Source organism: Xyrauchen texanus, chromosome 8 (assembly GCF_025860055.1).
Source record: "Xyrauchen texanus isolate HMW12.3.18 chromosome 8, RBS_HiC_50CHRs, whole genome shotgun sequence".
Classification (NCBI taxonomy): domain Eukaryota; kingdom Metazoa; phylum Chordata; class Actinopteri; order Cypriniformes; family Catostomidae; genus Xyrauchen; species Xyrauchen texanus.
In genome coordinates, this window is record NC_068283.1 from 26,740,069 (window position 1) to 26,752,603 (window position 12,535).

The following is a 12,535-nucleotide window of genomic DNA, read 5'->3' on the forward strand; positions in this document are numbered from 1 at the left end:
AACATAACATTGTTTTAACATTTATCGCATTGACAACTAGCATGTTTAGTTTAATATGATGCTCTTGATTGGATATTGACCCTTCACACATTGTCTAACAGGAACTTGCCCTACACCCACTGACAAGCCTCCATCCTCTAACGGTCCAGTCCCCATAGTGAAGCCTTTGTACCGAGGCTCCACCGTGGTCACCGAGGACCAGATGACACGACCAATCAAAGCCTTCACAGCAGACTTTGTGAGGCAGATGCTGATGGGCCTGCCTACCCAGGCTCTGGGCCTGGCCATCTGCAGCACTCTCAGTGCCCTTGGCATGGATCTCATTGCCCAGGTAGAGGCCAAGGACTTTGGTGCTGAGGGAAAAGTCTCTCTGGATGACCTCTGTAAGAAAGCTGTAGAGCAGGGGGTGCAGGCAGGGCGCTTGTCCCAACTGCTGCTCAACAGAGCTACAGTGTTGGCCAGCTCCTATGACACGGCCTGGAAAAAACTGGACCATGTACGGCGACTGGAGGTCAACATCGAAGCCTGTAAGGTCAGCCTGCAGAGAACTCAGCTGCACATTGCTATGTTCCAGGTAAGAGCCTGTGTGTATGACTTTTGAAAATATTGTTTGGAGATTTTGACAGAAGATTAATATTTTTTTTCACTCAGGCTAGTCCATAGCATTTTTACATCTTTTGTAACCCAGTAACCCCTTGATTTGTCTCATTAGTGGCAACATGAGGACATTCTTGGTGCAAGAGCACAACCTATGACGGTAAGCCCCCCGCCTCGCTCCATTATCCTCGCCAACATGAAGAAGCAGCTCTACAAACTCAGTCAGGATGAAGCTTCTGTTGCTGGTGTCCAGGTAAAGCCTTCACTTGTTTTAAAGGGATCGTAATTTACTCACCCCTCATACCATCACAGATGTGAATGACTTTCTTCTCCAGAACTCAGATGAAGATTTTTAGAAGATTAAATCTGCTCTGAATACCCATTAAAGGCAAGCGAATGATAGCCAGAACTTTAAAGCTTCAAAATTGGAGATAAAGTAAACCAGCATAATCCATAAGACCCCAGCGGTTTAATCAATGTCTTCTCAAGTGATCCAGTTGGTTTTGGGTGAGAACCGACCAAAATATAACTACTTTTTTACAGTACATCTTGTCATTACAGTCTCTCAGCATGAACGTGATTTCCAGCTTGATTACACTTCAGTGCTTGATGCATTCACAAAGACTTAAGCTGCATTTCACTTCACTTTACACATCCACTTCCTAACTTCCCTAAGCACTTCCCAGCCCCATTTTGGAAGTCCGTTCCACTTCGTTATGTGAGCAAGGAAGTGTCTGTTGACAGACCCTCAACCCCTCGATTTTGTCAGACGGAGCGATACTACTGAGATGTACGCTTCAGAAAGCTCCATATCCCACAATGCCTCTCGATTGTGATGTGACAGCAGATCGTGCTTCATCTACCCCATCCCCACAAACCTCTAATGTACAGTATGATGAAAGTGAAGTTAGGTCAATTAAGCAGTGTTAAACATTGTATTGAGATACTTGTAGCTACCTTAAACCAGCTGTTGTTCACACAGTTGTAGCCCATGTTCATCATGTTGTCATTTGTTTTTGTAAAGCTTGTTTTTGTAAAAGCTTTTGTAAAGCTTTCTAACAATTAATTCTAATAAAAAGTATTTTTTTTAAATGTATAATATTTATGCATAAGCCTCTGAAATTACAACTAAACTTTGAAATCTGTGTTTGCATCCATCTCCAAACACCTTTTCTCAGGTGCAAAATAACTGAAAAATTGCCCTCAAAGAGCTCCATGTGATCAAGGTTTCAGGGTGTCCCAGTTAAACACACATCACAGGTTCACCAGTAGTGGGCACTCACGCAAAATAAGCAGTGACGTACATCTGAGTCTGTGAGACAGAGGGAAGTTGGTGAGGGAAGGGCAAAAAATTTTAATTTGAACGCATCCCTCTGGTGCTATTGGAAGTGTAATCAAGCTTGAAATCATGATCACCAAGGAGAGATTGCTGTCAAGATGTACAGTGGAAAAAGGAGTTACATTTTGGTCTCTCCTCACCCAACCAACTGGATCTCTTCAGAAGATATTGATTAAACCGCTGCAGTTTAAAGGATGTTTATGCTGACTTGGTCTGCTTTTTGGAGCTTCAAAGGCCTGGCCACTTGCATTGGATGGACCTACCAAGCTTAGATATTCTTCTTAAAATCTGTGTTCTGCAGAAGACAGTCATCCAAATTTTAGATGCCACGAGTGAGTAAATTATGAGAGAATTTTCATTTTTGGGATAACTAACCATTTAAAAATATCTCAATTTGAAAGAAGCCTTTAATTGGCCTACACTTTTATATATATATATATATATATATATATATATATATATATATATATATATATATATATATATATATATATATATATATATATATTACACACTCACCTAAAGGATTATTAGGAACACCTGTTCAATTTCTCATTAATGCAATTATCTAATCAACCAATCACATGGCAGTTGCTTCAATGCATTTAGGGGTGTGGTCCTGGTCAAGACAATCTGCTGAACTCCAAACTGAATGTCAGAATGGGAAAGAAAGGTGATTTAAGCAATTTTGAGCGTGGCATGGTTGTTGGTGCCAGGCGGGCGGTCTGAGTATTTCACAATCTGCTCAGTTACTGGGATTTTCACACACAACCATTTCTAGGGTTTACAAAGAATGGTGTGAAAAGGGAAAAACATCCAGTATGCGGCAGTCCTGTGGGCAAAAATGCCTTGTTGATGCTAGAGGTCAGAGGAGAATGGGCTGACTGATTCAAGTTGATAGAAGAGCAACTTTGACTGAAATAACCACTCGTTACAACCGAGGTATGCAGCAAAGCATTTGTGAAGCCACAACATGCACAACCTTGAGGCGGATGGGCTACAACAGCAGAAGACCCCACTGGGTACCACTCATCTCCACTACAAATAGGAAAAAGAGGCTACAATTTGCAAGAGCTCACCAAAATTGGACAGTTGAAGACTGGAAAAATGTTGCCTGGTCTGATGAGTCTTGATTTCTGTTGAGACATTCAGATGGTAGAGTCAGAATTTGGCGTAAACAGAATGAGAACATGGATCCATCATGCCTTGTTACCACTGTGCAGGCTGGTGGTGGTGGTGTAATGGTGTGGGGGATGTTTTCTTGGCACACTTTAGGCCCCTTAGTGCCAATTGGGCATCGTTTAAATGCCACGGCCTACCTGAGCATTGTTTCTGACCCTTTATGGCCACCATGTACCCATCCTCTGATGGCTACTTCCAGCAGGATAATGCACCATGTCACAAAGCTCGAATCATTTCAAATTGGTTTCTTGAACATGACAATGAGTTCACTGTACTAAAATGGCCCCCACAGTCACCAGATCTCAACCCAATAGAGCATCTTTGGGATGTGGTGGAACGGGAGCTTCTTGCTCTGGATGTGCATCCCACAAATCTCCATCAACTGCAAGATGCTATCCTATCAATATGGGCCAACATTTCTAAAGAATGCTTTCAGCACCTTGTTGAATCAATGCCACGTAGAATTAAGGCAGTTCTGAAGGCGAAAGGGGGTCAAACACAGTATTAGTATGGTGTTCCTAATAATCCTTTAGGTGAGTGTGTGTATATGTGTGTGTGTGTATGTATATATATATATATATATATGTGTATGTATATGTGTGTGTGTGTGTGTGTGTGTCCTTTTTTTAACCTTGGAGGTTACCAAAGCGCTTTACACTGTGTCCCAATCACCCATTCACACAAACTCATACACCAATGGCGGCAGAGCTGCCATGCAAGGCGCTAGCCTGCCATTGGGAGAAACTTGGGGTTCAGTGTCTTGCCCAAGGCTGGGAATCGAACCACCTGAGCCACAGCCGCTATTCAATATCTAGGAAGTCTATTGGGGATCTTTTAAAAATATTGGTCTAAATCCAAAGGATTGCTCTAACTGCGTACTGCCCAGTAACGGCTTTTCAGCCACGGCATTAAATATTTAGGTATTTTATTCCCAGCAAATGTAGTTCATTTTGACTCCTTAATAAAAGGTTTGACCGATGTGGGCAAATATGTGTTCAGGTTAAATTAGTAAAATCTCAAAAATACAAACATGTACACATGTTGCTCACATTTTATTGTAGCCCAGTTTGGCTACAAACTCCAGGGCCCAAAACACCCTCAGACCCCAGAGGGTTAAATATAGTTTAATACTTAGAACACATCTTGAGATCCCTTAGTTCGAATTTGCGCTCCATCAAATGTTTTGAACACAAGAATGTGACGAATGTTTGTGTTGTGTGTCTGCTGGGTGGTTGTTTTCTTCAATGTATAAACAGTGCGTTGCCACACAGCTGAAATTTCAATTACTGCCCTCTGGAGTAAACAGGTGGTACTACAAGCTTGCACTACAAGGAATCAGCCTCATTACAATCCGGGGGCATTGCGATTTCATTGCGTTAAAATTTTTTGCGTCAATCAATAACACTTAGAGTTAAATCGACAGCCCTAGTAAGAATCCATTAAAAAAAACTGGAGGCAACACCCAGAGGAATTACAATAGAAATGCATAAACAGAAGTGCATTAACCTAGAGAAGCTGATCCCCACCCTTTTTAAATTTACTGGCCAAATAAACATTTTATTAGGGTAGGGTATTGATGCAGATTTCCCGATTCCGAAGCTTTAGATTCAGTATTGATTCATATGGATTTTTTTCAGTTATAATGTCACTTTTGCTTGTTAAAAGGTCCCCTGTATAATTAAAAGTATTAGCTGGGAGAGAATTTATTTTATATAGGTACTTTATGGGTTACTTTTATAGGTACTTTAGGAAAATATTAGTTTTACTAATTATATTATTACTTTTTCATAATTTTGGTAACTTTTTTTTTTTTTTTTTTTTAAATTAACACATAAATGTATTCAATCAATAATTAACATTAGATTTTATATATATTTCTTCTTTTTGTATAGCGACTTTCACAACACACATAGTTTCAAAGCAGCTTTACAGAAGATCAGGCATTAACAGACGATAAAACAGTAACGTGTGTAATTAGATAAAATACGATTGTTAATAGTGTTTAAAAATAAATTATTAAATAATAATTGTATTAATAACCCCAGTTTGCAAGCTGAAAGCGACTGTGGCAAGGAACATAAGATGTTGATTAATGGAGAAAAATGACCTTGGGAGAAACCAGACTCACTTTTTAATTTTTATTTTTCAAACTGAAGGAGAACTTAAAATATTTATAACTTTTAAATTAATTTTTGTGGTATTTGGAATAACACTGATGCCATCAACAGAGCTAAAGTATAAACCTAGAATATTCCTTGTAATTTTGTAGGACAAACTGGCAGCTTTAGAGGGCAGCATAGAGCAGAGGCTTAAGTGGGCCGGTGGTGCAAACCCAGCCCTGGCTCCAGTGCTACAGGATTTTGAGGCCACTATAGCAGAGCGCCGTGCCTTGGTGATGAAGGAGAGTCAGCGTGCCAACCAGGTCACTTTTCTCTGCAACACCATCCTCAACTTTGAAGGCCTGCGTACCCGGACCCCAGAAGCCTTGAACATGGATGCCACACTTTTTGAGCTTGCTAAACTATGCCAATCCACCTGCTCCTACGCTGCCCAGTTCAGCACCACCGTTTCCCCTTTGGAGCTTCAGCTGCTGCACAGGCTGGTTGGTGTTGCTTCCATTTTTACTCACAAGTTTTGATGTCTAAAACTTATTGCCAGTGATATTGACAGTTCAACTTTCAATATTCCTCTCTTTGTGCATATTTAGAGCACATGATTCAATTACTAGAACTGTCAATCTACCTCTTTAATTCATAAACATTGTCTTTGCAGAGTTCTGCCATGGATATGTCCATTGGTGGTCCTGAGTGGCTGGTGTATGCCCAGAATCACCTCACCCAGGAGATGTCCAATCAGAAAGCCATGCAAGAGGAGAGGGAGCAACAGCAGGAGAGTGTGACGGAGACGCTACAGCTTCTGGTCGACAGTATAAAAGGCATCCTGTCCAATCACAATCGCCTGCTTGCCGATGTTAAGCACCTACTGCGTGCAATGGCAAAGGTATTTATGGTTCATATGCTCAATATCTAGGAATTGCCTCAGGGCTCCTGAAGAAATAAAACATTTCTTAAAATGGCTTTTTTGTGAAGGCTCCAATTTTATCTGTTTTTAAATTTGGCAGGATGAAGAAAGTGCCCTTGTGGAGGGAGAGGAAGTGACTTATGATGGCAGTGTGCGTCAGTTCCTCTTAGAATACAAGGCTTGGCAGGACAATGTGCAGATAGTGTTATTCACTGTTGTGCAAGCCACAGGTCAACCCCGCAGCCAAGAGCAGGTTGAGTTGCTACAGGAAGTCCCTGCCACATTGAAGGAACTTATGGTCCAGAGCCAGAGGTAAGCGTTTTCCCACAGCTCTCTAGAATAAATAATTATATTGTTAACTTTCAAAATATATGGTTACCTGGGAAAAAATTTTTTAGTGGATATCTCCAGTACACTTTCTATATTTCAATAACAAACCAATATGACTTGACAAATGCTGCTTTTTATTATATTAATATTTTGGTACTATAACCGGTTTGGACAATTTGAATAATGTCTTTTCATTTTTCTCTAGTGTCTACAATGGGTTGGTGGGCTTCGCCTCTCCGCTTGTTACTGAGAGAGGAAGTGACTGTGCGAGTCCCACTTCTACAGTCCAGAACAGCTTTGCTGCTGGTGAGTTTGAGATGTTTTGTTTTTTTTCCTGTACAGTTTAAGTCAGAAGTTTACTTACACTTAGGTTGATGTCATTAAAAAAAAAATTTGTAGCCACTTCATAGATTTAATATTGGCAAACTATAGTTTTGGCAAGTAATTTAGAACAACTACTTTGTGCATGTGTATTGAGTAAAAACAACCAACAATTGTTTACAGACAGATTTGTTTCACTTTTAATTGACTACATCGCAATTCAATGGGTCAGAAGTTTACATACATACACTAAGTTAACTGTGGCTTTAAGCAGCTTAGAAAATTCCAGAAAATTATATCAAGCCTTTTGGCAATTTGCTTCTGATAGGAGGTGTACTGAATTGGAGGTGTACCTCTGGATATAATATAAGGCCTACCTTCAAACTCAGTGCATCTTTGCTTGACATTAGGGGAAAATCAAAAATCAGCCAATACCTCCGAATAAAAACATTTGTGGACCTCCACAAGTCTGGTTCATCCTTGGGAGCAACTTCTAAAGAGATTATGTCTCCTAGAGATGAATGTAGTTTGGTGCAAAAAGTTCAAATCAATCCCAGATCAACTGCAAAGCACCTTGTGAAGATGCTGGAGGAAACCGGTTGACCATTATCAATGTCCACAGTAAAACGAGTCCTATATCAAGATAATCTAAAAGTCTGCTCTGCAAGGAAGAAGCCATTGTTCCAAAACCACCATTAAAAAAGCCAGACTACAGTTTGCAAGTACGCATGGATGCGAAGAGCTTCCTTTTTTTTTTTAATTTTTTTTTTTTATGTATCTTCTGATGAAACAAAAATGTAACTGTTTGGTCAAAATGACCATCATTATATTTGGAGGAAAAAGGGTGAGGCTTCCAAGCCGAAGAACACCATCCCAACCGTGAATGGTGCATGGTGGTGGTGGTGGTGGCGGCGCTTTGCTGCAGGAGGGACTGGTGCACTTCACAAAATAGATGGCATCATAAGGAAGGAAAATTATGTGGATATATTCAAGTGTCATATTAAGACATCAGACAGGAAGTGAAAGCTTGGTCGCAAATGGGTCTTCCAGATGGACAATGACCACAAGCATTCCTCCAAATTTGTGGTAAAATGGTTTAAGGTTTTTTGAGTACAACAAAGTCAAGGTATTGGAGTGGCTATCACAAAGCCCTGACCTCAATCTAATAGAACATTTGTGGGCAGAACTGAAAAAGAATGTGCGAGCAAGGAGGCCTACAAACCTGACACAGTTACACCAGTTCTGCCTGGACGAATGGGCCAAAATTCCAGCAACTTATTGTGAGAAGCTTGTGAAAGGCTCCCCAAAATGTTAAACAAAATTAAACAATTTAAAAGCAATGCTACCATATAATAACAGTGTATGTAAACTTCTGACCCACTGGGAATGTGATGAAAGAAATAAAAGCTGAAATAATTCTATCTAGTGTTATTCTGACATTTCACCTTCTTAAAATAAAGTAGTGCAGGGAACAGAAAACGGGGAATGTTTTCTATAATTAAATATCAGGAATAGTGAAAAACTGAGTTTAAATGTATTTGGCTAAGGTGTATGTAAACTTCTGACTTCAACTGTAGTTGCATTCTGTGCACTTTAATTGAACTCTGATTACATCTCTTACTATAGCAGTGCGCTGCAGTGGTGTGAAAACTCAGCCTGATAGTATGTCTCAGAACACACGCAAAGCTCTTCCTCGTAATTTTGGGACCCCGGTGGACACGCCCCCCAGCACCCTCATGATCACTAGCAAAGGACTGGCCCCGAGCCCCAAAAGAGCTGTGCGAGATCCTAAAACTGGGAGAGGTTAGTCTTAATGCAAATGCTCTGATCTCATATCAAACATTTCAGTTGAAAGCTGTCAAATGTGGGATCTTCATTATTAGATAAGCTGTGTTTGCCCAAAAATGTCTCATTTGCATGCATATCAACTGACAGGGCATAAGTGAAAGTTATTTCTCATATTTGTCAACTGTGCTCAAGTTTTTAACATTAACTAACAACTTTTGGTGATTAATATTAATAGTCTGCAATAATTTAGAATCGGTACTCATGACAATTGATAGTTTGGATAATATACAAGCACTAACTTCTAATCTTTACAACAGTAGTGGCTTTATCAGAACATCTTAGTTTGTGGCAATTGAATGCTTTACTTTTTATGGAATGGTATGAAGAAAATATTCCTACTCCCTGAAAGCTATCACTGAATTAAGTGTCCTAAAATACCTCACCAGCATATGTGACCGCATTATACTGTGCAAACAAATGTTTTTAAAAATGTGACATTATTTTTGATGATCCAATCAGAAGATGTTTGCTTTCTGCCTGTCAAACATTTTGCGCATTCTCATAGTGTAGCAGTTGAAGGGATCATTCCGGTTTAATGGCATATTCATAACTGGTCAGGTGAGGTTACTTTTTTGTACTGTTGTGTTTGACAACCCTAAGAAAATGCACTACTATCTTTGGAGGGCTGGGTTTAGGGAAGAGGAGACCTATCTATTTAAACTTTTCAGTCTCAAGGAAGTTCCAGAATGGCTAAAATTGCAGCACCTTTAACTTGATGTTTGATTTAGCTTTGCTGTTTGTAACAATGGAGATCACTTACCAACAATTTTCCTTCAGCTGTGCAAGAGAGGAACTCTTATGCTGTTAGTGTGTGGAAAAGGGTGAAAGCCAAACTGGAAGGGAGAGATGTGGACCCTAACAGGAGAATGAGTGTTACTGAGCAGGTACTTGATCCACAAAGAATTCCCTCTTTAGATGTATAACTTTAATGGCTATTGTTGTGTGTGTTTCTTAATGCTTATTTGTTGTCTCACTCTCTTAGGTGGATAATGTCATCAAGGAGGCTACAAATGTGGATAACCTGGCGCAGTTGTACGAAGGATGGACAGCATGGGTGTGAACGGGATCCTTGGAGATCATTTTGGTTCTGCGAGGGTAGAAATCCACCAAAATCCACTGGGTCTGGGGCAATGGAGCCACAGAGCACCATGCGGGAATGGGGGGGTGTAGAGACCCCCCCCCCCCCTTGGGCCCACACCGGATCCCAGTAGCACAGCTGCATCCGGCGATCCAGCTTACATAAAGAAATGGGTCTGCATCTGTCTCCTCAAAATGTGTGGGGAGCTTACCAAGATGGGGTGGGGGGAGCAAGGCACACAGCTTGAACTACCCCCACCCATCAACCCCTGTATCAACAACAATAAATGTCTGTGAACTATAAAAATAAATAATTTTTCCACAGGGAAATTTGCAGGGGACAGTTTAATCAACTCTTAGAGCAGAGGTCTGCATTAAATAGGAGGTTTTTAGACTACACTTTTGAGAGAGTGAAGGAAAGGGTGATCTGGTCATCGTGGAATGATTGGCCTCTGTTTTTGGATGGTTCAAGGTCAGGCACCGAATTGCGGCTGAGCTATATACTAATGGAGCAGATGTGATGGGCTGTGCAAAAAGAAGGCTCACGGGACTCCATTCAAAGTCAGAAGGCAAAAGACCTTTTCCCCACAGCTATATATAGGAAAAAGCTGAAACTTATCTTACACCTTCACTAATGTACTGCACACATTTAATAAGTAAAAGGCAAATTACTGAGTTGCTTTGGGAATATTCACTGTCATGTTTATGAATGTTTGGCACAATGAATGATGTGCTTTGAGTTGGTAAGTGCTCCGTCTGAGGTCTCTTTGATTTGGTCCTTGAGAAAGGAGAAATTAGGCCCAGGCTTGATTTGGTGAGATGTGCAAATCAGTTTCTAAATGTTTTTTTTTCCCTCTTACTATGCATCTCTAATCTTGTTTGTGTATTGTAGATTATTTCTCCCTTTCCTTCTTTGCTATGGATTAAGTCTAGATTTTTTTTTTTTACTTGCCTGTGGAAGTGTATCGTTTGTGATACATGTCCCCATTAAAACTTGCGTTTTACTAATCTTGACCTAGTTTTACATTTTTAGTAGGAGAAATAAGTATTGGATTAGTGATGTGGTGATGGTGGAAATTATTGTCTCTTAATGGTTTTACTCCATTTTGTTGGTCAAATAAACCTATAATTAAAACTTAATGGTGTTCAGGAGAACATTTGCTTTGATTTCTGTCTTTTTGTTCATGTATTTATTGCCTGATTCATTTACATTTTGAAGTATTCCTGGGTTATCTTATGTTCTTTGTTTAACACTGTTCATACTTAACCAATAATTCAAACTGAAGCAAGGCTTGGACCTTTATAACCCATGGTTAAATACTATAGCATTTGTGTCATGTTGATTATTACAAAAATAAAGCATGTCCTTTATACTTGTTTTAAAGAAAGAAAAAAAACTGAAAAACCTGGGTTAAAGGGAGGCACTTAAAATTGATCTTAATGGGGGAATCCATTAATGTCCAAATACTGTTTGAAAAGTTGCCACAAGATGTAAACAATGTGTTTACATGATTTTAGTGTGAAATCGCTTAACCTTTTTTTATGCAGTTAAATCAAATTTTACAACTTTGTTGCCATGATGATGTAACATGGTAAGCCATTGTCAAAACAATGATTTAAACTTGACAGCTCAAGTAATTTAAGATTTAACAAAAGAATGAGTGTATCTGCTTTTATAAAAACAAGCTTCACATTTATGCCTACAAACTCTCCAAAAAATTGGACCCATTCAATTCCATTGTAAGTACCTTACTGTAAACTGTATGGTTAAGACTGTAACCATGGTTCCCTGAAAGGCAGGAACACTATGGGAAGCTTTGCCCAGGAGTGATGTCTCTGAAACCCTTTTAAAATCACCCCAATTTATAGGCAATTGGTCCACGCGCGAGCATATAGAGTTGAAGTCAGCCGTTTACATGCACCTTATCCAACTAAATTGAAGTTCAGTTTTTCAAAATTCCTGACACTTAAACGTAGAAAACATTACCTGTCTTAGGTCACTTAGGATCACTACTTGTGACGTGAAAAGTCAATAATAGTAGAGAGAATAATTTATTTCAGCTATTATTTCATCACATTCCCAGTGGGTCAGAAGTTTACATAAACTTTGTTAGTATTTGGTTGCAATACCTTTTAAATTATTTAACTTGGATCAAACACCCAAGTAGCCTTCCACGCTGGATCCACATAATTTTCCTTCCTCATGATGCTATCTATTTTGTGAAGTGCACCAGCCCCTCCTTCAGCAAAGCACCCCCACAACATACTGCCACCACCATGCTTCATGGTTGGGATGGTGTTCTTCGCCTTGCAAGCCTCACTCTTTTTCTTCCAAACGTAACAATGGTCATTATGGCCAAATCGTTACATTTTTGTTAATTAGACCAGTGAACCTTTTTCCAAAAAGTACAATCTTTGTCCCCATGTGCAATTGTAAACTAGTCTGGCTTTATTATGGCGATTTTGGAGCAGAGGCTTCTTCCTTGCCGAGCAACCTTTCAGGTTATGTCGATATAGGACTCATTTTACTGTGGATCTAGATTCTTGTCTACCCATTTCCTCCAGCATCTTCACAAGGTCCTTTTGTTGTTGTTCTGGGATTGATTTGCACTTTTTGCACCAAACTATGTCCCTCTCTAGAGACAGAATGCATCACCTTCCTGAGCGGTATGATGGCTGCCTGGTCCCATGGTGTTTATTCTTGCATAATATTGTTTGAAAAGATGAACGTGGTCCCTTCAGTAAATTAGAAATTGCCCCCAAGTTTGAACCAGACTCGTGGAGATCCAAAAAAAAAAATAAAAAAATATTGAGATCTTG

General features: G+C 39.8%; 1 protein-coding gene across 3 annotated transcripts in view; it reads left to right on the forward strand.

Annotated features, from left to right (window-relative positions):
* Positions 1–10,943, forward strand: part of smg1 (SMG1 nonsense mediated mRNA decay associated PI3K related kinase) — a 67,753-nt gene extending 56,810 nt beyond the window's left edge. For all 3 annotated transcript variants that reach the window (XM_052131556.1, XM_052131557.1, XM_052131558.1), the window contains 9 exons: positions 102–574; positions 713–850; positions 5,388–5,720; positions 5,891–6,118; positions 6,240–6,451; positions 6,675–6,775; positions 8,417–8,593; positions 9,416–9,522; positions 9,621–10,943. In XM_052131556.1, the coding sequence (XP_051987516.1) occupies positions 102–574; positions 713–850; positions 5,388–5,720; positions 5,891–6,118; positions 6,240–6,451; positions 6,675–6,775; positions 8,417–8,593; positions 9,416–9,522; positions 9,621–9,698 (1,847 nt within the window). In that variant the 3' untranslated portion in view covers positions 9,699–10,943. The remainder of the gene's footprint in view (positions 1–101; positions 575–712; positions 851–5,387; positions 5,721–5,890; positions 6,119–6,239; positions 6,452–6,674; positions 6,776–8,416; positions 8,594–9,415; positions 9,523–9,620) is intronic.
* Positions 10,944–12,535: the final 1,592 nt, after the last annotated feature.